The sequence below is a fragment of the Ylistrum balloti genome, unplaced genomic scaffold, assembly GCF_031769215.1.
Source record: "Ylistrum balloti isolate Yb309-2 unplaced genomic scaffold, AGI_CSIRO_Ybal_v1 Utg369668, whole genome shotgun sequence".
In the NCBI taxonomy this organism is placed as follows: Eukaryota; Metazoa; Mollusca; class Bivalvia; order Pectinida; family Pectinidae; genus Ylistrum; species Ylistrum balloti.
The window spans coordinates 2,578,944-2,605,981 of record NW_026781915.1 but is presented as its reverse complement, the minus strand read 5'-3'; the positions used below and the strand labels follow the sequence as shown (position 1 = coordinate 2,605,981).

The window sequence follows — 27,038 nt, the reverse complement described above, 5'->3', positions numbered from 1 at the left end:
ACTTAATTTATACCTATACAGTTATAAGTGCTTATATTGATAAATATCCATACTAATTCATTACATGAAATCCAATACGAATATAATAGAATAAATTCTGTGTCAACAACTAAAAATGACAGATGTGGCAAGAAAAGGTCATTTCTGTTTTGTTTTTTTTTTGTTTTTGTTTTTTTTTATTATGGCAAGTTAGACAGTGTAAAGCTCCTGGTGGAGACTCTATATTCCCTTCAACATATCGACATGTTATGATTGTGTTTGATACATACAACATTCTAATTAACTTGTAAAGAATTAATCATTTCAAACAAGCCTTTTCTGATAAAATTGCCAAGCTATAAATATACTTACATAAGTACCTGTTAGAACATCTACGAAACGTACACATTCTATTATAATTTCGAATTCGTACGAAACAAAACATTTTCTAAATCATAAAATACAAATAATAGTAAATCTAAGTTGAATTTTCGTCACGTTTAACCTTGGTAAGATAAATACGAAAATTTTCAATAATTCCCAAACTTCTTTACACGTCTATACAATAATGTTGTTTATCTGAATGTACATCATATATGTAAAACTCCTTTTTACTTACAATTAATTTATATATATGTGTGCACGGATAGAAACAAGTATAGAAATACACTTATCTTACATATAAGCTTAAAAAATAATTAACTGCGATCTACTCGCCTGACTTCTCCTTTCTGTGGTCATATAACATATAGACAGTGGTGACGATTTTCATCTAAGTTACATATAGCTATTATGACACTACTTTCCTTTCGTTATTTCATCATTTCATCAATCGACAAATCACCTCAGTGTTTTGCTTTCTTCCAAATTCAGTCTAGGATCACCAGCAACGCCTGCATTTATGTCAAATGTCCGAAATCAACAACTGCCTGTATTTATGTTAAAGGTCCGGAATTAAATTCATTGTCTCTACGTCATATGTCTAAAAATATCTACTTTATCTCTTCCTCCGTCATTCATCCAGAATAACCTGCACTGAATATATTTACTGCATCTGTCTAGAATCGCCGACTTCATAAACGTCATCTGTCTAGGATTACCGGGATTGACTGTTCAGCCCTCATCTGTCTACAATTAACTTAAGTGTTTGTAGCAATGTTTGTATTTATGTCAGTTTTCTTAAGTTACCTCCGTTGTTGATATTTACATCTTCTTTAAATTACAGTAGTGTCGTTTTACGTCTTTTATTAACGTCATCTGTCTAGAGAATACCAGTATATTTCCGAACGTCATCCGACGATATCTGCAGTGACCATCCATCATCTGTTTTTCATTTCAGTTACATTGAAATAATTCCTATTTCAATTTGATTTTTTTAAATATCCACATTTAGCGTTTAGTTTAACCGTATGTCCGTTGGCCCGAGTCGACACATGTCCTGCAGCACATCCGGTAGAAATACTCCCGATCGCACACTCGGAACCTCTCTACTAGAGGACAGAACTGGGCCTTATCCTGGTCCACACAATCTAGAAATAGATTAGGTCCTTATAAGTGTATGTGATTCTGTTATTTTCACACGGTGTATAGAAAATAGCCCGTGCTTTTACAATGTCTTGTTAAAGAAGAGTTGTATTATGTTTGAAAATCATTATTTTTAGAGAAACTATCACTTTTATGTTTCACCTGAATAGGTCTTACTCACCATCGACGGAAGGTCGTGAGTCACAGTTGTTATGACACTGTTGTATTGTGGTTGGTTTGTCCCTCGGAAGGCAGTCGCTACTCCTCTCTCCTCTATAGGTCCGACAAACAACATTCCTTGTCTGACGGCCGGTTCCACAGCGGGCGGAGCACTAAAATGTCCATACAGAACTCATAAAACTTTCCCGAGAAAAGCTTTGATTTCAAGTTACAGGAAATGACGATGGAACACTGTTGATAGAAATACTTGTACTAAAATGATTTTAACCTGCTTACCTGTCCCCAACTATCTGTTTCCCACCTGGGCGGAGGACATGGCCGCTGTATACAGGTTTCCCATGTGAGTGGTTTTTTCTCCTGACTACACTGTGTCTCGTGTAGGTAGGTCTGGCGGTCACTAGTCATACAAAAAACATTACGAGTCGTCTCTCCCATGCCACATTCCGCTGAACACTGCAAGGCAATGGTGAATGTCATCAACTTTGACTTATTAAAGAAGAAAACAAAAACAAAAACAAGTCACATGAAATGTAAAGGAGCACACTTCTTTCATAAACCAGGAAATGTGTTTCAAGCAGGGTAGTAGAGGGCCTTGGTGTGTTTATAGCACATTTGGTGAAACTTTAATCTGCAAGCAATAAAATGTTTTCTTTTTTCTGCGGCAAGCTTCACATGACACCATATCAGAAAAATACAGCTTCTACCTTAAAAATTCGGACGTGCACAACTTTTCATTCACAAAGATTTAATTTCAACCAGGTTTTCGTAGTGCGATAAAACTAGATCGATCACATCCCAAGAATGATACCTGTCTCCAGTGATCGGGGAACCACACAGCCGGACAGGTGATGCTGCGACACTGACGCTTTGTGTTGGGTTTTCGGGAAGGACATTCCTGGTCTGGAAGGATCACCTGTTCCTCTTGGCTAATTGTCTGGACGCATGTGACGCTCCGCATCTTCGTGCGATTGTCACCACATGTGGAACTGCATTGGGACCAGCGTCCTACCGACCAACTGAAATCAGAACAATGAGAATGTCGTTTGAATCAATATTTTCATATGGCAGTAGAACAGACCACAATGAATTTCAACCCACCCACAATTCCAAAGGGAACATTCGACTTAACACTCGGCTGGTAGGTTGTTACCAGTAGTTGATGAATTCACCAACCTTTAACAAATACCCAAAGGCATTCTTAGTACTATGACAGTGGTCGTAGAATGTTTCTACCGAACATCAACTCCAGGCATTTAACCAATAAGTTAGAAACTGGTAAAATGTCTTTTGCAAATCACATAAGTCATTCAGTCCGACAGTTTACATAATTAAGCTATAGACACACATTCCGGTGTATAAGAACATTTCCATCGTTAATATTTCATTACTACTTAAAAAATCGTTATCATCGTATTAGACATTCATCACAGGTGCCATCAAGAGTTTCGGCAGACTTTGCTCTGTTAAAGAATATAAGTGTCTTCATCTATCTTTGTACCAACTTTCACTATCATTAATCTATCGTGTCATCGAAAGTAAAAGTGCGCCGTTTATCTAAGCCTTAATCACCTGGCTGGACATGGATCATTCTCACATACCTGGATAAAACATGGATTGTCTTAACTCACCTGGTGTGACATAAACTGTCTTACCTGGCTGGTCGTTACTCACCTGGCTGGACATGCATTGTCTTACCTGGCTCGAGATGAATTTTCGTTACTCACCTGGCTGGACATGAATTGTCTTACCTGTCTCGAGATTGATTGTCGTTACTCATATGGCTGAACATGGACTGTTGTTTCTCACCTGGCTGTACATGGACTGTCGTTTCTCACCTGGCTGGAGATGGATTGTCGTTTCTCACCTGGCTGGAGATGGATTGTCGTTTCTCACCTGGCTAGACATGGACTGTCTTACCTGGCTGGAGATGGATTGTCGTTTCTCACCTGGCTGTACATGGACTGTCGTTTCTCACCTGGCTGGAGATGGATTGTCGTTTCTCACCTGGCTGGAGATGGATTGTCGTTTCTCACCTGGCTGGACATGGACTGTCTTACCTGGCTGGAGATGGATTGTCGTTTCTCACCTGGCTGGACATGGATTGTCGTTTCTCACCTGGCTGGACATGGACTGTCTTACCTGGCTGGAGATGGATTGTCGTTTCTCACCTGGCTGTACATGGACTGTCTCACCTGGCTTGAGATGAATTGTCGTTTCTCACCTGGTTGGATATGAACTGTCTTACCTGGCTGGAGATGGACTGTCTTACCTGGCTGGAGATGGACTGTTGTTTCTCACCTGGCTGGACATGAACTGTCTTACCTGGCTGGAGATGGATTATCGTTACTTACCTGGCTGGACATGAACTGTCTTACCTGGCTGGAGATGGACTGTTGTTTCTCACCTGGCTGGACATGAACTGTCTTACCTGGCTGGAGATGGATTGTTGAATCTCACCTGGCTGGACATGGACTGTCATACCTGGCGTGAGATGGATTATCGTTACTTACCTGGTTGGACATGGACTGTCTTACCTGGCTGGAGATGGATTATCTTTACTCACCTGGCTGGACATGAACTGTCTTACCTGGCTGGAGATGGGTTGTTGTTTCTCTCCTGGCTGGACATGGACTGTCATACCTGGCGTGAGATGGATTATCGTAACTTACCTGGCTGGAGATGGATTATCGTTAGACACTTGGCTGGACATGGACTGTCATACCTGGCGGGAGTTGGATTATCGTTACTTACCTGGCTGGACATGGACTGTCTTACCTGGCTGGAGATGGATTATAGTTACACACTTGGCTGGACATGGACTGTCATACCTGGCTGGAGATGGATTATCGTTACACACTTGGCTGGACATGGACTGTCTTACCTGGCTGGAGATGGATTATAGTTACTTACCTGGCTGGACATGGACTGTCTTACCTGGCTGGAGATGGATTATAGTTACTTACCTGGCTGGACATGGACTGTCATACCTGGCTGGATATGGATTATCGTTACTTACCTGGCTGGACATGGATGATCGTTGCAAGTTCTACTGTGATCACTCGGCTTTGGTTGTGGAGTGCAGAGGTCATTGTCGACTACCTGACGGTCAGCCTTCTTAACACAAACCGCGCTGGACACACGAGTGCCTATCGTAAACAAACACTGTTCAGTTCTTCTCCTTTTTCACCATAAGTAAACCATAATATGAACAAATTGAAAAGATATTTAAATTACTGAGCTCGTTAAAATAGTTGATTATCTCTATCCGTCTCAATCCCACGGTCTGAACGAAATCAATCCCTCAATATTAAATTAATACCTTACCTCTGCCACAGGAATGTGAGCACTCCGACCATACAGAATGTTGCCATGTGTACAGTGTGGCATCGTGATTGTATATCGTGGCGTTCTTTGCAACATTATACTGGTAGTCAACGCCTAGATTGTCCTCCTGTAACAGAATCTGCAACAGATACGGTAGAATTAAAAACCTGACAAAAGGTTGCATAAATACACAATCAAATAAAATCCAAAATCATCTACAAATAACTTCGGGGTTTTACAACAACATACAAAATCATTTAGATGTCAGTTTGTATATCTAGTGTTTTCGTTGGTGTTAACCATGTTCTCATTTCAGAACGGGAACGTATTTACTTGGACTGACCAAGATTTACATGGTTTTTTCCATCGTTCCATTGATTTTTACTATGTCGGTATTTCTTTTAGTCTTTTAATATAATTGTTTTGCTCCTTTTCAGTAGATTATCCTTTGTCTTATTTTAAACAATCTTAAACATTTAACTTAAGAATCGTGAAATGAATAATTAAATTAAATTAATTTTGACAGAACTTCCTTACAGAAGACAGAAAAAGTTAAAAAATAAAAAAAAATAATGAAGACTTTAGCGGGTTAGTGAAATGATGGCTGGTTTTAAGTTATCATGTAAATGGGAACATAAGTCGAAGTGGCAAGCCTACTGACTTATCAGTCGGTTCAAAGCTTTAATGCAAGACGTCGTTTAACAGTTTTTGTTCTGACACATATCCTGTTTTGGATTATAGCACGATTGTTTATGTTAGAATAATTGATAACACAAATGGTGTGACAAGTGAATGTTGATGACATGGTTCGCTTTAATAATGTTTATCGTCCTACAAACAACTATGGTTAAGGACGAAGTTAATGGTGTTCATTTCACCTTGTAATAAGCAATAAATGATAATTTTGATATTTAATATTGGATATGTGTTAGAAAATATGTAATTTCTTGCATACATACTGACAGATATTGGTGGTAATATACCAATGAAATCGTTCACTCTTACCATGATGACAAGTTTTTCGTTGGTTGGTCCTATGGCCCTGAGAACTTCCGGTTCGTTGTCTTCTCGTTCATAATGAAAGACTGTTCCTGCCAGTGAGAATTTCCGCGGCCAGTCTATAGTCCATTCGCCGTTGATGTAGTACTCACCACTCTCACCCTGTAAAGCTACGAAGGGAAGTAACTCCTATAAGTATGCGTCAATGACCTATCCCTTGTCAAATTTATAATGTACTTGATATTATTAAGAAATCCAGTCAAAACATCACACGCAAAAAATCATGGAAGTAGCTGTCAATCATCCGGGAAAACGGCTATTGTCTGTTTATTACTTTTTCCCTTTATATCAGAATTTTCCAATGAAACAGAAGTAAAATTAGTGTTATTGTGTAATATCACGGGTGTTGCTAACTGGGTTTATAACAACTGAAAATGCTCTCTTTACGCTACGTTTTTCGTTGAAGTGACTTGTATTTCAGCTTTAATTTGTCTTTGAAACGTGATTGTCTCCATCAAAATTGGAAATAATATCGAGAAGTACGTTTATTTAATTATTTAGACAATGAAATAACTAATTTTCTGTCTTAAATGTTTCTAAAATCAAAACATATGATGATATAGTATGTTATATCTGATGTACAAGTATATGACACTATAGGTTTTTACCATACCGTAATATTGTACAACAGATACATTGTGTTGACCGTACAGTTATGGGGTTTAACCTTACCGTAATATTGCACAAATAATACATTGTGTTGACCGTGCAGTTATGGGGTATAACCTTACCCAGATAATTGATGGATTCCTGTGTCTCTCTCACCAGGATATGTACAGCTCCTTTCGGAATCCTCACCATCTCATGGTAAGCTGAAAATTCAAATCCATTCTTATCTATATAGTTTATAAATCTAAAGCCCACAACTGTAACATAAAGGTGACACAAACATGTGTTCTCTGTTTATATTATCAATCATAATCTGGTCATTTAAATATATTTTGTGATTCATTGGCTTTGAAAATCAACATTCATGTATTTGTTAAAAATACATTATTATCGATCTGAAATTCGATTTTGATCACCAGAAAATAAAATATTCTCCAGTGTCCCTTTTTACCCTTGAAACCAAATATTATAGTTCGCTGAAATGTTCGCGAAAACTTAACAAACAGTATCTCTTGTAATTACCACATCGGCATCGACATGCTTCTTGAAAGTAGCCGAAGCCTACATCCTCTGCCTTCCCCTACCCCTACTACTATGTTTATAAGTTAATGTGAGAAGGTTAATTGAATTACTCTTAATAATTACAAACAAAACTCAATATTGTGTTAAAATTTCGCAATTTGTTTTCAGAAATAAAAAACATACTTTGTTATGTACGAATATTTTTTCAAACAGAAAATATTGTATAAAGAACACGTAATACTATTAATCATTTTAACATTATAAACATTGACAAAATATAACACGCACAGATGATACCTTATACAAATGTTTCCCTCTGATATACGGTTTATTGTTTTAACATTTGTGGACTTTGATCGCTGGAGTGAAAGTATTGCGGGATTTTCTTTTCCACATTTATTCGTTAGTGAACAATATAGTTTCTTGGTCCCTGCAGTAACATTGGTTTTCCAAAGATTTGGATGCTTACGTGTCCAACTACATGGTCTTCTACAAGTCCTCATAAAATCGGTTTCTTAAAACAATTTTGCGCTTATAAGATAAATTTGATAATTTATATCGTGGTTTTTATTTCAAACTAATATCATATCCTCTATTACTCACATCCCTTTGGGAGTTGTTTGTCGAAGTGGCCGGAGATTGTCTGACACGTGGAACCGTCACCATTACACTTCCGGCAGATGTCCTCTGTAGCATTAGACTCCAGAACTCCATCGCAACCCACTGGCTGATAAGGGGAAAAAATTTCGATGAAATACATGCATATATTTAGAAACTGGCGTAACAATCGATGTGAGAGCAATAAGTACAGAAGGACAATGATGACCATAGCAAATATCACGCTTTCTTTATTGGTAAAAGGGCAAATCTGTATCCGAGAAAGAAAGTGTCCGTGTGTTATTACTTATATTCAAAAAATATGGTGCTGTTTATTTGTCAGAAATAACTAACCATGGGCGTATTTTATTTATCAAAAAATTTCAAAATCCCCCCCAAAAAATCATGCAATTTAAAACGAGCCGAAGCCTCATTTCGGTGGTCCAAGCACTTTCTTTCCACTCTTGAAGTTTATCCGTAAATAGAGTACTTCAATGTCAGATATTTTCTGGAAGTGGAAATCATACTGTGGAACTGTTTTGTAATGTGCAACGCGATTATAGAGAATTCCGCAATTTCGATTAAAAAAAGCTGTCTCATAATGCATTTTTAAACCTTTTTTTACTTTCATGAGGATTAACCGAAGTTTCTACAGAAATTCTACAATAAGTGCTTTAATTTTTTTGGATTTAGTTTCGAATGTAGTAAAATAGAGAAATCAAAATCCATTACCAGACATCGTCCATTAATACAAAGGTCCATTTTGTCTGGGTAACACCTCGTGCCGTCGATAACCTTCCGCGCACGTTCTGTATAAAAATTGTATCCCTCCGCTATACAGTTAAGTGCGCATGGTCTGTTGTGGGCTGAAACAAACAATTTGTAAGTGTAAGGAACGACAACTCTGATAGAGAGGACTGAAAAAGAATATGTCCGAGGAGAGATAACTCTTGTGGAGCTATGACAAGCCATTTTAAAATGAGAAATCATTTTATCCACCTACCTCCTGAGAATGGCTTCCAGTTGTAGTACCTTCCCCTAAATGGTTTTGTGTCGTAATCTGCGCATTGTTGTTCTCGGAAATCCTGAACATTATCCGGACACGACTGGATATTACACGATCTATAGCGTTTCCGTTCTCCCACGCAGTATTTCCCGCCATGACGAGGTCTGCAAACCACATGTAAAAAGGTTTGTACAAACAAATATATTCCAACAGAACATGAATTTCATTTTACTCCGTGTTATGCTTATATATAAAGAAGATTTTAAATACGTTCTTTCTTCAATTCGTCGGATTAGTCAAATAACCTTGCAAAATCCCTGACTGCGTATTTTGTAGATAAAACATGCACTTACTTTCATACCAATATCAGTTTCTAGGACAAATATACAATAGGTAAACGCGTTTGTTGGCAATGAAATTAATGTACAATTTTGAATCAGAACGTCTTTATTTCGGAAACTTACTCTGGGTCATCACATCGCCGGAAGCTGGACTCCACGCCAACACCGCACGTGCGCGTACAGGCGTCCCACTCGGACCATGCACCCCAGTCTCCGTTCTGTGGCTCTGGTCGGTAGTGAGGTTCCCGACATAGCCCCCGGTAACACCACTGAATCAGAAACATTTTCATAGTGAAGGTACATGAGGTTGGATCCATGGGTTAGTTAATGTACAAATGGTGTATGTACCTTAATTAAATAGCTTATTTTACTTTAAATACTGTCAAGCGTGCAATTGCATTGAATAGAAAGAAGTGAATTCCCCAAAAAGTTATATCTACCAGTATTTGACTCTCATTGTTATTGGTCTATCTACGTTCTATTGTGTCCAATGTATGCTTTCCTGATTCAAGAACTATCTACAATGTACCTTACGGGGTACTGTACGAACAGATTCATTACCCATTGTCACATTGTCACGTGTGTAACATACCCCTCTCTGGCCGGTGTCCAGTGGACAGACGGTACCCTCCGCCGCCGGGATGCTGTTTGTGGTACACTGACCGTGTTTATTTACACACCACAACTCCTGACACACCTCCTGTGTAAACAAATTAATATTAAAGGATTGTATTTCTGTGATGTACACTGCATCCCTTAAGATATCAACTATAAACAAATTTCATATTAAATAGTATTAATTCGGTCAAAGTTATTGGTATAATCAGGGTTTTGTGAGCAATTGAAACAGAAGACATTAATGTTTTAATGGTCACAACGTCTATGAATACATGTGTACATTACAAGCATTAATACAGAATTGTCCTCGAGTTATTAAAGAATTATGTGATAATTTCAAATTCTGCAATTTTCCCAAAGAAACATAAACTTTAAACTTAATGAAAACAAGTTGTTGATTTATTTGAATTGTTTGTCCTTTTCCACAGCTAATTAAAATAACAAATACGTTAAGGAATTAAGACATAAAAAGACATTATAACATGAATAAACAGAAAGTAGTCTTTTGATGACAATTGTCTGTGACTGTGATATACTTACCCCTGGTTTACACATGCTTGAGGCTTCTCCGAACTGTAGTACACACTGTTCATCCGAGTTAATCTGCTGAGGTGGAAAGCGTCGGAACTGTGGCTGTACGAGAAGTTGTTCAGAAGGGGTGTTGACCAGACATAGTCCTTTATCAGAACTGGTAAGAAAAAACATTACACGAGGAGTTGTTCAGAAAGGGATGTTGACCAGACATAGTCCTTTATCAGAACTGGTAAGAAAAAACATTACACGAGGAGCTGTTCAGAAGGGGTGTTGACCAGACATAGTCCTTTATCAGAACTGGTAAGAAAAAATATTACACGAGGAGTTGTTCAGAAAGGGATGTTGACCAGACATAGTCCTTTATCAGAACTGGTAAGCAAAAACATTACACGATCATACCATTCTCTAAAAGCATCAACGAAAGAATGAAATTGGAAGAATTAACAGATACATGAGAATGGAGATGAGCCTTAATGCTGAGAAGTGTTTTATCATGTCTGTAACGAAAAAACATCGACATTTTAAAGTTAGATAAAATTTTTGAACGAGTGTAAAATAATATGTAGGATTCCAGTAATAAAGACCTAAACTGGAATGTGCATTTTAGCAACAGAACGTGAAATATTTAGCTTAGTTGAGGAAATTCCAGATGGGACCAAGTTTACAGTCTATCATAAAAACTAGTTTTAATTCCATATCCTCCCTATTTGATGCACATATCGCTTCAGACTGGTTCGAATTTAGGGTATAAATGTTTTAATATACATCAAACGTCACGACCACTAAATTACTCACTCTAAGAACTCTGTGACGTAGGTCCGACTACACGACGACCAGTTGAAGGGCTGAGTGTCTTTCGTCAGTTGTGCAGCCATTATTCCAGCCATTTCGCCAGACCCCGCTGTACCACACCTGTTTCCAGCGCCGTCATGCTGCATCCCAAAACTACAACAGTACAGAAACCAGGTGATGAGAATATGTGGTGGTTTTTATATAAGTTTTATTAACACTTTACAGCATGCCGGTTTAGAACTGAAAAACTACCAAAAATCTTCACCAATTTGAATCCGACAAAAGGTTTGTATGTTAGACGAGGATTAAATATTTTTTCCTCTTTTCAGTAGAAACACTGTTAAAGCGTTTCGTTTTCCTGATTGAATCAAGTTTGCAACCCTTTTTCGCAGGGATAACACTTTAAGTTTTGTTTAAGTAAATGTTTAAAATGCATGCAATATCATTTTCTTTTCGCATTTTTCAGTGTTTCAGAAACGACTGTTACTTCCATACTTGTGTCCTATTTCATGTGCCACAGTAAATGCAGACGCAAGACCAATGTCCTCGTTAATGCTACAGCTTCTGTCTTCATCACACATCCCAGCCACTGGAGCCAGTCCTGTTGTTCAATAAAATATTAAAAATCGTCACACACATATAGAAAACGTTAACCTCCAATTTACAAGTTAAGACAGTGTATGTGAGGTATATTAATTTCAGATGACAGTTTAAAAATAGACATTCTATCAAAACCTTGCTTACTTTTATATTCTTGTTATTACGTAAAATGCTAAATAGCTTTAAAAGATGTCCCATGTGAGATATACACAGACTTATAGATGTATACATTTTCTTTCAGACTGTTATTAAATAAAGCAATGCCTACCCAATGTTCCACATGGACTGTTCTGGTACGTACAGATATCATACCTGTAAGATGAAGAAAAACAGAAGTAACCAGCTGTATTCATGAAGATTAATTCTCAATTCTAATTTTTAATTTTAAGGTATGCAATGAAATAATTAGGAACAATCTTTCAATGGTATCTTGACATTTTGAAATTTGTTTTTGTAAACGATGTCATGTTCTCTCTCTCTCTCTCTCTCTCTCTCTCTCTCTCTCTCTCTCTCTCTCTCTCTCTCTCTCTCTCTCTCTCTCAGTTTCCTCACGAACAAAAAGGAATTTCCCCAAATACCACTTTAAAAAAAACGCATTCGAGAAATAATACTCTCAGTTTTACAGTATATGAGAATTCATCTGTGGTTTTGTGAAAATGTAATATCCTAAACAAACAGGCTGATCTCATTCTTTACTTCCATGTAAATAAAACAGTTGCACCTTACCCTGTTAGTAGAACAGCATTATCGTGATGGGCGGTTCCCATTTCATCAGCTGTCAGGTTTAGAATATTTTGCCATCGACAAAAACTGTCCAATGAACGATCAGCATGATAGTTCAAGGTCAGGTTCTCCTGTAAGTCAGATAGCAACCTTCTAATTTATGTGTACAACAATAGCAAACACGCCGTAACACGAGTGACACCCCAAAACGAAAGGGGAAACAACATGATTCTTAGACGAAGGTCAAGTTCAGATATGTAGAATCTTACCGAAAATCTGGCGTCACTTGTATCACTAGTTAATCTTACCTGGTCCTTCTCCAGAATGACCAGTCGACTGACCACAATGTTAATGGCATTTCCAATACTGGCATCATGGAAGAGCTGGGCAACCTGACCTCAAGTATAAACACACAGGTAATCTTAAGGTGATAGGTAAAACAGGCTAAACCATAAATACATCGGAAATCTTTAGGTGATAGGTAAAACAGGCTAAACCATAAATACAAAGGTAATCCTAAGGTGATAGGTAAAACAGGCTAAACCATAAATACATTGGAAATCTTAAGGTGATAGGTAAAACAGGCTAAACCATAAATACAAAGGTATTCCTAAGGTGATAGGTAAAACAGACTAAACCATAAATACATAGGTAAACTGGAGGTGATAGGTAAAACAGGCTGCACAATAAATACATAGGTAATCTGAAGGTGATGGGTAAAACAGGCTTAAGTTTTAACACCTAAGTTAATTTAGGGTGAAATTAACACAATCTAAAGTATTAGGTGATAGGTAACATAGATATATAGGTAATGTTAAGGTGAAAATTTAAGTATACACGCATAACTAATAGACAAAATATGTTAGGTATAAAAACGTAAATAACATTATGATGAGCAAGTAAAACAGTTTCATGTACATCTAATTGTTTTGTATATATTATAAAGTATCTTTCTGAAAATGTTTGTCAGTTACTGCCAGTCTACGTGAATACACAGACGTAGACTCCCTAACGAATCAGACGATCCACTATATTTCGGAAGACGGAGAGTAACTACCTCAAGAACATCAAGGGAATAATTGTTATTTGAATTCAAAATATCAAATGGACACAAACCATCTATAATGTACGGCTTCTATTTAGACACTGAGACCGTCTATAATGTACGGCTTCTATTTAGACACTGAGACCGTCTATAATGTACGGCTTCTATTTAGACACTGAGACCGTCTATAATGTACCGCTTCTATTTAGACACTGAGACCGTCTATAACGTACGGCTTCTATTTAGACACTGAGACCGTCTATAACGTACGGCTTCTATTTAGACACTGAGACCGTCTATAATGTACCGCTTCTATTTAGACACTGAGACCGTCTATAATGTACTTCTATTTAGACACTGAGACCGTCTATAATGTACCGCTTCTATTTAGACACTGAGACCGTCTATAATGTACGGCTTCTATTTAGACACTGAGACCGTCTATAATGTACGGCTTCTATTTAGACACTGAGACCGTCTATAATGTACTTCTATTTAGACACTGAGCTTCTATGTTAGACACTGAGACCGTCTATAATGTACCGCTTCTATTTAGACACTGAGACCGTCTATAATGTACGGCTTCTATTTAGACACTGAGACCGTCTATAATGTACGGCTTCTATTTAGACACTGAGACCGTCTATAATGTACGGCTTCTATTTAGACACTGAGACCGTCTATAATGTACCGCTTCTATTTAGACACTGAGACCGTCTATAATGTACCGCTTCTATTTAGACACTGAGACCGTCTATAATGTACGGCTTCTATTTAGACACTGAGACCGTCTATAATGTACGGCTTCTATTTAGACACTGAGACCGACTATAATGTACCGCTTCTTTAGACACTGAGACCGTCTATAATGTACGGCTTCTATTTAGACACTGAGACCGTCTATAATGTACGGCTTCTATTTAGACACTGAGACCGTCTATAATGTACGGCTTCTATTTAGACACTGAGACCGTCTATAATGTACCGCTTCTATTTAGACACTGAGACCGTCTATAATGTACGGCTTCTATTTAGACACTGAGACCGTCTATAATGTACGGCTTCTATTTAGACACTGAGACCGTCTATAATGTACCGCTTCTATTTAGACACTGAGACCGTCTATAATGTACGGCTTCTATTTAGACACTGAGACCGTCTATAATGTACCGCTTCTATTTAGACACTGAGACCGTCTATAATGTACCGCTTCTATTTAGACACTGAGACCGTCTATAATGTACGGCTTCTATTTAGACACTGAGACCGTCTATAATGTACCGCTTCTATTTAGACACTGAGACCGTCTATAATGTACGGCTTCTATTTAGACACTGAGACCGTCTATAATGTACGGCTTCTATTTAGACACTGAGACCGACTATAATGTACCGCTTCTATTTAGACACTGAGACCGTCTATAATGTACCGCTTCTATTTAGACACTGAGACCGTCTATAATGTACGGCTTCTATTTAGACACTGAGACCGTCTATAATGTACCGCTTCTATTTAGACACTGAGACCGTCTATAATGTACCGCTTCTATTTAGACACTGATACCATCTATAATGTACGGCTTCTATTTAGCACTGAGACCATCTATAAGGTACCGCTTCTATTTCGACACTGAGACCATCTATAATTCAAGCAACTACCTAAAACACCGTCGACCGATAATAACCTCTGACATTAAGAAAATAAAGAAATTGTGAATATTTCTCTTTTCACACTTCATTGATAACACAAATGTAATTTAAGGTGATTTTTTCACAAACTTCTTCGGGCTTCATTTAAGGGACCTATTTAACCATGCTTCTGTGTCTTTTGGTTAATCAGAAGAAGTCTTTTAAAGTCTTTTCTTATGCCTTTTTGCGAATTTTGTCAGGATTCATACTGGGCACCTGTCAGCCAAATAATATACTTCTGGACATTTTGATTAATCAGAAGAAGTTGTTTTAAGATTTTATGAACTTTCACCCCGTGACCTTGAATAGAGGTCAATGTCATTTCTTTTCTTAAACTTTGTTGGGATTCATATTAGGAACCTGTCAGCCAAATATCATGCTTATAGACATTTTGTTTAACGAGAAGAAGTAGTTTTAATGCTTGAACAAATTCTACTCCGCTGACCTTGAATATGGGTCAACGTCAATTCTTTTCGTGAACATTGTCGGGCTTCATCCCAGCAACCTACCAGCCAAATTACATGACATTTGAATGTCGCTGAAATGGAAAAGTTGACGCCGTACGGACGGACAACAGACGTCGCGCCCTTCGGGCTAGGTAAGCTAATACTGAGAAATCAGTTTATTCTGCTTCATTCCGGAGGAAATAGCTATTTGACATAAAATGAGAATGAAATGATTGAGGCGCTCAAATTTTCGAATCGGCGCAATCTATAACATCGTCGGCGGCCATATTGCCGTCTTCATTTAGATAGTCACTATGTGACATTGGCCACGTGGCGTCAACCTTCCAACTGACTAAGTAGATTCCATTCCAAACTGAAATAAGCAAACCTTTGTAGTTTATGTCAATTCTGCTGTGTCAAAAAAAAGTGAAATATATTTTCGTGTCTACATCAGCGCAAGCTTGGGTGACCCAGTTATCCTTTATTCAAATTTGACTATTAAGGAATGACCATCTTAAATGTTGCTGCAGCTAGTGTTTATTAGTCGTGTTAAAGCAGATGTAAAGTTTTGCCTACGGTGGTATCCCTTAAACGTAGAAAAACTAAGACTACAAGCCTAATATCGACTTTTTGAAAAGACGGTTTACAAGTTTCTAGACGAGGGAAGAAAGGTTTTGAAGAGCAGACATGTACCCATTACCTGGATGGTCCGGAAAAAAGACACTTACAACATTCATGATGGATAGAACGTAGGACTCTATTATCTTTTTCCCGTGGTACTGTACCATCATCCTATCCGCTACCACTAATGTCTCAACATTCTTCTCTTCGCTCATCACAGATCGGCGCTTCCGGTTCTGGTATTCGTTCCGCAGTGAAATTCTAGGCTTAGGCTTAGGTGAAAATCCTAAACGATGTGGAGGGTCAATTTTTCGTCGTTTTCTCTGATCAGATGATCGATGTAGTTTTGTTTCATTTCTAGTATTTTCATGAAGAGGGATATGATTTAAAAGTAACTGTTGATAATCTGTAACAGACAGAAGAGAGAACAGAGTTGTAAATTAGAAAACCACGCCTACTTAATGACACGTTCATTCACAATTTTGTGAAGTTGACATTAAAGCGTCTAACTGTGTATCTTGTATCATATTACGCTTGCTGTAAGTCGCTGGTTCTTCTATCTATTGTAAAATATGTTAACTGTACGTTTCTTTACAAAATCATAACTGATTTGATGATAGTTTACACGAAAGATGTAAACATTCTTTAAATGTTCAGCATACCAGAGGTTTGAGCCATATGTTTCTTCATACCGTACCTGTAACACCGCAATCGTCACTGTTGTGTTCATGATTTAACCGGATGTCAGATCTCTTATACACCACATGTGGATGCCCGAATGTGGTGGTTCTGCCTGTTTGGTTCCATAATGGTTCCACGAAGAAATCCTCCTCGTTCGTTTGGAAAACGCCATGCTGGAAACATTGAGAAACTATTGCCATCTACTACTATTTAAATGAAACGCTACGTCCAAATTGCAATGGTTTTTTTTTTAATTTCAAAACACAACTAAACCTTTCAACACAATGCCTGGCCCCTAGGGGACATCCTAAATAGGAATAATTACTACATTAAAGGGTATACAATAGATTGGAATATGTTGACCAATATGCCACGTACAGGTGATTGTACTGTAAACTTTATTAATACTTTAGTCATTTGACATATCAAATCAATTTCCAATTGGCTTTTATTCATAATTCGCTTTCCCCACTATTATTATTATTATTTTTTTTTTTTTTTTTTTGGCCTTAGGCTGATATTGGCGACATTTCTCTTTTATATGATATCTAAGTATTATATGATCTTGTATTGACAATTAGCAAATGGCAAGTAGCAAATTATAGAAGCAAACATCAACCCGTAATCGGCATAGCAGTATAACATACGATGACCATACCATTGTTATATCGTAGTATTGGCGATATTGTGCTTTCTGTATGTACTATGATCGCATTGTCGAATTTGTGATAGGTCATCAGTAATACATGGAAGTGCGTTTCTTATTCCAAAGACGTGAAATATTAGCATATTTTTATTTTATCATTTTTTTTTATATTTTATTTTTTAATAGTTGGAGAATCTTCGAACTATAAATAAAGGTGTATTAATGGAAATTGTAAATGTATGCAACCGGAGAAACATATTGCACACTGATTGATCGACATCCAGAATATTCTGATATCCCATGTCGAAATATTCGGAAATCATACATACACCTTTAACTCAATTTCTTATAAAACCATCATAACTTTTACTCTGGTAACCTGTCACTCCCCTGGCCTATTATACCCAGAGGAGGTCGGGCAAGTTTTAAAGTGTATTAATTCCTTGCGAAGTACAAATGATTTGTGTTAACATTAAATTATGTCACATTGTAATTATCGTAAATAACTTTTCTTAATGTGAGTGGGAAATTAAAGTATGGAGAGGAAAAAATGACAAAGACTTGACGGAATGTTTAGATGGTTACGTGTTTTGCAAATCTAAATAGTGATACATGTAGTTACCGATTACGAAATACATGAACCGATAAACACACTTTGAATTTTTATTTTCAAATCGGTACATCAAAGGAACAGACATTTAAAAAACTGTTTTAACACTGAAATGCCACGAGACGTTTTACGATAAACCGTCCGCAGTAAATTCCGTGTCGACTTAGTTTGTTCGCAGATGTAATTAAATGTCACTGGATTTAACACTTGGAATTAAGTCCCCAGTAAAACGGTATATTTATCGAATCTGAAACAGCTTTTTGACTCTATACAAACGTTTATAAGATTATATATGTCATTTCTACACGAAAACTCGCCATAAAATCGTCATACATCATAAAAATGCCGTTGCTTTTTCATTGATTAACAAAGGAGTTTCTGATGTGAACTGTACGTACATTGAGCCGGTGTGGGATTACGGCGGAGTTTAGACTGTCTTTTGTGGTATACTAAAGAGCTACGTGTATTACTCCTCTAATGATTTAGTGAAATATGAAACGAAATGAGAAAGTCCTACAGCTGATAAGTATGTAAGCGAGCTCGCGCAGCTGTGATAAGCTATCGGGTGTTTAGTGTTTGACTGGTCAGTGTATAAATTCGCAACCAAAAATACTGCTGACCATGACTTAGCATTATAATTCAATCCCGACGTATTTTGACCCAGTTCTGTTATAATGTTAGTACACGGACCTTCAACAAACGGTTTCTTATATGACTTTAACAGAGACATTTCAGTCCAAATCAGCTGTTCTCCCATTTTTCATTCATATCAATTTTAATTGTTATGTATACGTTTCTTTCACATGAAATAACTACACGTTTTTCTTTATGACATTTGTAGACCAAAACAATACTCACATACTACTTATGACGAGGTAGAAAGTTTTGTAGTACCTGATAAGATGTTCTCTCGAGTTCAGTTTACAAGCAAATAGATATTCATATCGCTAAATCAGTGATATCATACTAATCATGATACGATTAAAAACCTGCAATTGTATTATTATTTCCCTCTAAATGATGCATATTATACAGGACGGTACGCAATACTTCTGGATTTTTGTCTTGTTTGACGGTACAAATATTGTACTTCGGTTTTCCCATGAGATATTTCATCTGAAATTTCTTTTGACTGTTTGGTAATCTCTTTCAACACATAACTGCCCTATTATCAGTATCATACCATCCATTTAATACATTTTGTTATGATCACACGTGCAAAACCACCTTTCGGTACTTCAATTGTGATGTCATATGTTTGTGACGTCATATGCATTGTGACGACATCAAAGTATAAGATATCGTCAATTTAATAAATCTCTAAATCTCATATGAAATGGAAATTCATGCAAAATCCACTTTTCATCATGATTTTTAATTAGATAAACTGGTGAAACCAATCGTTAGATTCTATTTATCAATTACTCATCTTCAAATTAAAAGCGTGTCATACATTGTAAAAAGACCGTCCGAGATAAATGAAGATGAAAGTTGTTCTGATTAAAATCTTATTTATCTACATATAATCGAATTTTAAATTGAATAAGATATTTGCATTGGTTCAGTTTTTGTTGTGTTGTAACCCAAAGTAAAGAAGAAAAACATAATGAAGAGTGACTATCTCCGAACACTCACCACGACATCGCTGACGCGTCAAATATAAATTTGGTATGTAAACTTTATTTCAACCGCATAACATGATAAGGACAAAGGCGTTTACGCAATGTTATCCTAATTTACAACATGACAACATCAACCATTAGAAAGGAATGTCATATCGGAACCTGCATTCCGGATGTTAATTTCCGGAATACGATCTGCCTATTAGATCATCACCATCTATAAATTGATCGTGTTTATCATAAAATACACAAACCTTGACATCAAATTTGATTTTTTTTCCAAAATAAAAAAATTCATGGCTTACAGAAAATCCTTGATTTTTTCGTTATATGTGAAATCGATTGAAAATATTAAGAAACTATATGAAATTAGTGAGTTTTGATCAGTTTTATCAAGAGATAACAGGCGAAATGTTTGTACCGTGCTGTTGGGTATCATCCATAACGAAGTAAGTTCTAATCAGTCCATGAATACCAAGGAAAGGCTCCAATAAAATTAATGAAGTCCTTTGCGATACGGTCGAAATAAACATTCGAAAGTTTTGATTAACTCTGTGATGGTTTTTTTCTGTAGCCGAAAAAATATGCGATGCTCCGGGAAAAACCAACAATGATTTGCTCACAAGGCTCGACATTTTGAGGCAAAAAAAGACACTCTCAACAGTTATATGGATTGAGGATTAAAAAGCCGAAAATAAACAGAAGAGGTCAAAGCGCATTAGCCATTAAATGTATAATATTTGACAGACAGGAGTTAATAGCTCTAATGTAACCTGACCTATTCCTAAAATTTGAAATTAACTGTCAACTTTGACATTACTAGAACAACAGACAAAAAAAGTATTGAAGAATGTCAACATTTACTATGGAAAGTCAGCTTATCATTTTAATTTTATCAGATATATATTTGTATTATCTGTTAAAGCAAAATGAAGTCAAAATGGTAGTCAAAATGAATTAGTTACGATACCCGGGTATACAATTTGGAAAATAACCATCTGGAGATATGATTGGTATCTGTCTATTGAGACTACGATGGGTACTATGGGCGATATTGTGTTATTCATTGAGACTACGATGGGTACTATAGGCGATACTGTGTTATTCATTGAGACTACGATGGGTAATATAGGCGATACTGTGTTATTCATTGAGACTACGATGGGTACTATAAGCGATATTGTGTTATTCATTGAGACTACGATGGGTACTATGGGCGATATTGTGTTATTCATTGAGACTACGATGGGTACTATAGGCGATATTGTGTTATTCATTGAGACTACGATGGGTACTATAAGCGATATTGTGTTGGGTACTATAAGCGATATTGTGTTGGGTACTATAAGCGATATTGTGTTGGGTACTATAAGCGATATTGTGTTATTCATTGAGACTACGATGGGTACTATAGGCCATATTGTGTTATTCATTGAGACTACGATGGGTACTATAGGCGATATTGTGTTATTCATTGAGACTACGATGGGTACTATGGGCGATATTGTGTTATTCATTGAGACTACGATGGGTACTATAAGCGATATTGTGTTGGGTACTATAAGCGATATTGTGTTATTCATTGAGACTACGATGGGTACTATAGGCCATATTGTGTTATTCATTGAGACTACGATGGGTACTATAGGCGATATTGTGTTATTCATTGAGACTACGATGGGTACTATAGGCGATATTGTGTTATTCATTGAGACTACGATGGGTACTATAGGCGATATTGTGTTATTCATTGAGACTACGATGGGTACTATAGGCTATATTGTGTTATTCATTGAGACTACGATGGGTACTATAGGCGATATTGTGTTATTCATTGAGACTACGATGGGTACTATAAGCGATATTGTGTTGGGTACTATAAGCGATATTGTGTTATTCATTGAGACTACGATGGGTACTATAGGCGATATTGTGTTATTCATTGAGACTACGATGGGTACTATAAGCGATATTGTGTTATTCATTGAGACTACGATGGGTACTATAGGTGATATTGTGTTATTCATTGAGACTACGATGGGTACTATAAGCGATATTGTGTTGGGTACTATAAGCGATATTGTGTTATTCATTGAGACTACGATGGGTACTATAGGCCATATTGTGTTATTCATTGAGACTACGATGGGTACTATAGGCCATATTGTGTTATTCATTGAGACTACGATGGGTACTATAGGCAATATTGTGTTATTATATAAATATAAACTTTATTTATTTTACAACAATTGCGAAACAAGTTATGTCAACTTATACTAATCACTCTTGTTGGCCCGGATGTAAGCGCGCGAGGGGTCTCTTATTGTGGGAGGAAACCGGAGTGCCCGGGGAAAACCCACGTGGTCCGGCAGGTGGCCCCTTACCTTTTCACGTCCGTTCCGGGAATCGAACCCCGGTCGGCTTGGTGAAAGGCGAGTGCGTTAACACTGCGCCACCGGACCACCCTTGTGTTATTCATTGAGACTACGATGGGTACTATGGGCGATATTGTGTTATTCATTGAGACTACGATGGGTACTATAGGCAATATTGTGTTATTCATTGAGACTACGATGGGAACTATAGGCGATATTGTGTTATTCATTGAGACTACGATGGGTACTATAGGCAATATTGTGTTATTCATTGAGACTACGATGGGTACTATAGGCAATATTGTGTTATTCATTGAGACTACGATGGGTACTATAGGCGATATTGTGTTATTCATTGAGACTACGATGGGTACTATAGGTGATATTGTGTTATTCCTTGAGACTACGATGGGAACTATAGGCGATATTGTGTTATTCATTGAGACTACGATGGGTACTATAGGTGATATTGTGTTATTCATTGAGACTACGATGGGTATTATAGGCGATACTGTGTTATTCATTGAGACTACGATGGGTACTAAAGGCGATATTGTGATATCTATCACGGCTTCGGTGGATTTTTTGGGCGCTATTGTGTTGTCTGTTGGGGCTCCCATGGGTGCGATAGGCAATGCTGTAAGATATTTAGGGGCTTTGATTAGTACTCTAGGAAATATTATACAATGTAATGGGACTACCAAGGGTACGATTGGCGGTATCATGCCACCTATTGGTACAACGATGGGCACTTTAGACACAGATATCGTACTACATATATGGTAATACTCTGCAGACTTCCCAAGGTACTTCTTTACAAATGCCTTATACTTTAATATCGTCTCCTTTGTTACAGCAACAGTTTGGTACACGGAAATCACCGAGTGTTTGAATTTGAAGATAAAAACAATATACCTGACCAAGCCAACCGTATCATTAAGTTTTAGTGGAATGGTTAAATCTCTGCTCATTTCTATGTATCCCTCTCTGATACGCTGCATACAACATTCTCCTTGGGTTGATACTAATTACAACTACAACCTGCACCAGGGTGTGTGTAATCCCCCTCCTATCAATTCCCCTCCTGCTCCCCCTCTTTTCCTACTTTCCCCTCCCCATCGCTATTCCTAAAATCTCCATATCTTACCGATTAGTGCCTTGCAGATGTTTTCTGTCAATCATAAATAACTGTACGGATACCGTTGATAAAACAAAATGGAATCCCCCTCCCCTTCCTATACTCCCGCTTCCTCGAATTTATGATTAACGACAGACGGGCTTCATGTATTGTATGAGCAATACATCCTAAACCAGCCTTGCCCCAATTTTGCCTGTTATATATCCAATGCTGTAGAAAGTTTAACTTTTTTATTTTTAAACCCCGAACAATAACAGAAGAGATTTAATCACTCAATGAATACCGCTGTCTGGTACCTAATCTACATCTGTGGAAGATTTTTTTCATGTCTTCGCACCGAGAAGAGTTCGTCATTCTCTGGTCAAAGAATTCAAGTCTGGTTTCGTGTAGTTCTGCTATATCAGCACATGTACCTTGGTTTTGAAAGAATTCCTTTCAAAATTATCATTCATCAGCAACATCGATACCGTTGCAGACCCTTTGAAATTTGTAAGAGTGCGTATGTTGTCTTCAAAGGTGTTGTTGTACGCATACGATAACTCGGAAGCTGAATACAATCTTCTTACACATTAGAAAAAAATCAAAACATGATAGAATCTGTTCCCCAAACTTCCTTGTGAAAAATAACTGGATAAGTTAACTATTTCTCCTAGAAAACAATTGCTAATATGTGAAAAATATGTAAACAAAATATCACGGAAGATAGTGGGCGCCATTCACTGAATAATATATATATATATATATTATTTTTTTTACTTATTTTGAAATAATTGGTAAAGTGGCGTCCAGATGACAAGAAATAAGACTTTGAAATGACGACATTAATATGTGTTTGGTAACAATGTCATGACTAAGCGTTCATCACCTGTTCATGAGCTTCGAGTTCAATAAGTTTGCTGCGATATCTTTCAAACAGGTCCATAGATATTGTTCTCGTGTTGACTTACGCATCTAAATCAGCCATCTTATTCCTGTCTAAATTTGAATTTTAAAATACTGCGCCTCAAAGGGGGTTGAATTTGATAGCAGGTCTTCAATATCTGCACATATTTGCCTTTATGAAAATGCTTTTTAGCTATTGTCATGTATGTTTCTAGACATTTGTTACTTGTTTTCAACTTCAAATATTGGTTTAAATGCTAGGTAATAACATCTAGTACTTCATTTAGTTACGTCATTTGACCTTTGTATTCGACCGCCAAAACCAAGTCGAAGATTGTTTTGTCTGTTTCTAAAACATCTACGATATTTGGCGGGAGTTAGTGTGGTTATTTAGTGCTAATCCATGTTTATTTAGAACATCCAATGGTGAAATGCAAAATACCTCACTCTTCTACCGGTACATAGCTTAAAATACCACATTCTTGAAATGAATTGGAAAAAAGAATCGTATAGTATAACTGCAAATGATTTTGCGTCTGTGGTGCTCTCTCGTGGAGAAAAAGTCGTCAAAACCCGCGTCCACTGATAGCACCTGATACGATTATATTTGTCACATTCTTATTCATGAGAAAAATATAAGTCTGATGATGTCAATGAAATAATGTTATAAAGGCAGAACAGGGGAGTTAATTCTAACCAAACACGATGATAAATTGGCATTGACACAGTACTATCAGGTTATCATTACAAAAATTTGATATCAGTTGTTGTAGCGAGCTTCCGTATTAACGATCCTACCTTCGATATGCTTAGGATACACATTTTATTATAGAAAAGTCTATAATTTATACTTACCAATCCAAAACAGTTACTAATTGCGGCGATCGAGGTAAATGGTTCACGACTATATCCAACATAATGACAGTTCCGTTTCCGGTTAACAAAATCGCGTTGTCCGTCTTTTGTCCATACTTCTGCTTCATATCCGGTTGACAAAAGCTTATCATTTAATTTGAGATCGAAATGAAAATCTTTTCCAAACGCTGATAATTTATAGAATATTCTATTCAGATGTTCCTTCTCCAAAGGAGTATCATGGTCGCTAACACTTCGACGCTTCCGACGTTTCGATCTCCTATGTTTGACGTTGTAGCTCAGAAACTGTCCCGTCTCATCAACAAGTACAGGAATCACCATTTCGTATTTTCCAAGTTTATTTAAAAGGCGATCTGGAAAATGAAATAGAAAATATAGAATATAAATACAGAAAAAGTTTTCACCATTCGTGATAAGAAATTTTACAAGACTGTTTTTGTGCAGAAAGAGACAACTGATCCGGACTAAGCCATATGTACAGTGTGACAATTTTGGTACGGACACATGCAAGTTCCAGTCCGTTCACTTATGTTTTGCCCTTGCATACACATAGTTCTGTTTTAGTCCGGACATTAATATGTCATTCTCGTGACATTGTTTCAAGCCGTTTATGTTCAGCCCAGACATCACCGTTTCAGTCAAGGTAACTTTATTTCAGTCTGATCACTTCTGTGTCAGTCCAATATCGTTCTCTCAATCCGTTCACAATTATTTCATTTCGGACACTTCTGTTTCAGTCGAAGTGACTTTGTTTCTGTTCTACGTCAGACATTCTGGATATCGTTTAAATTGGTCTGGACAGGGTCAGTTTTCGTATAGAGCCATGATTCTTGTAGTTCTTATACAAAATAAATTGTCACTCCAAAAACTTTAAAGTCCAGATATTTTTAGTCCGTGCACTTTAGGTTGGACACTTATGACGTCATAGTTAGTATATCAACATCATAAAATTAATCAGCAATTTTGTTCTGGTTAAAGAGTTCGTATAATTAGATCTTTTTCGGTACATAAAAGTGACCTTCACAAGGTCGAATAACAGATATAAGAAGCCATTGAAAGTGGCGGTCAAACGGCCGCGAACAAACAGACGCTAACCTCACAGCATCTCCGAGCATACGGAAACAGCAGGGAAGGCGAGGAAAACGGCGGGGAGGGTAATAGAGGGAAAGAAAATAAACATATCTTACCTGTTTTGCCTTGGGTAGTTTCTCCAACGGCCTCGACCGTGGAAGAATCCAGATCTGTGGCGGAAGTAAGGGCTTCAGCAACAAGACTCACAAGTAGACACCTCAAAAGGAACATACTAAATCATCTCCCGGAACCCCCCGGACGCGTACCATAAAGACATAGATCACCTAGGTTTTGTGACGTCATCAAGATAACAGCAACCTCATCGTTTTCCCCTCATTCCATGCATAAAAGGACCCACGACGTCTCATGTCTAAATTACAATGGTGTCAACTTTCCGTTTTCATCTTTTGGCTGTTCAATCAGAAATAAATCACTTTTCCTCTTTTACGTAGAATGATGCGAAACACTGGTTCGACCTTTAACAAAGTTCGTCGGTTCGAATACCATTCGTGTAATAAGCGGAGAGTTCCATTAAATAAGCGCCAGAAAGAAAGTAAATATACGTAACCTCGGTTTACCTCTACCTTTATATACAAACACTGGCAATATCTCGTATAATCACATTAGGAACGTCATTTCACCGGATGAACTTTAGAATATAAGGAAGTGCGTATATGCATGGGCAGCACAATCTTCATAGAAAAGCGTCAAGAGTTACAATTGTTGAAAAGAATCCAAGTAGGTTTCTTGTGTTCCAATTTATCTTGTTAACTGGCGATTTCACAGCATGGGCAAATCTCTGTAATATATAAACCACAAACAATTTTATGTACGATATTGAAACTACCAGCTTGCGGTATTTTTTTTTCACACTGGCATCCAAACCTCTATTCCTGTTCCAAGCTGTGGTTATTGATGCCGTTCTGTCA

At 37.2% G+C, this 27,038-nt stretch overlaps 1 protein-coding gene across 1 annotated transcript; it reads right to left on the bottom strand.

Moving 5' to 3' along the window:
* Nucleotides 1-1,380: 1,380 nt before the first annotated feature.
* On the bottom strand, nt 1,381-26,340 carry LOC132561470 (A disintegrin and metalloproteinase with thrombospondin motifs 6-like). Its single transcript, XM_060226180.1, has 23 exons — nt 26,226-26,340; nt 25,018-25,391; nt 16,906-17,062; nt 16,316-16,614; nt 12,717-12,800; nt 12,412-12,539; nt 11,954-11,997; nt 11,581-11,686; nt 11,089-11,238; nt 10,300-10,447; nt 9,734-9,841; nt 9,265-9,410; nt 8,798-8,964; nt 8,527-8,660; nt 7,801-7,924; nt 6,798-6,878; nt 6,013-6,176; nt 5,008-5,146; nt 4,700-4,829; nt 2,492-2,699; nt 1,960-2,136; nt 1,685-1,835; nt 1,381-1,508 (listed from the first exon to the last, which is right to left on the bottom strand). The coding sequence occupies exons 1-23, from the start codon at nt 26,338-26,340 to the stop codon at nt 1,381-1,383; spliced, it is 3,462 nt and encodes a 1,153-aa protein (XP_060082163.1).
* Nucleotides 26,341-27,038: the final 698 nt, after the last annotated feature.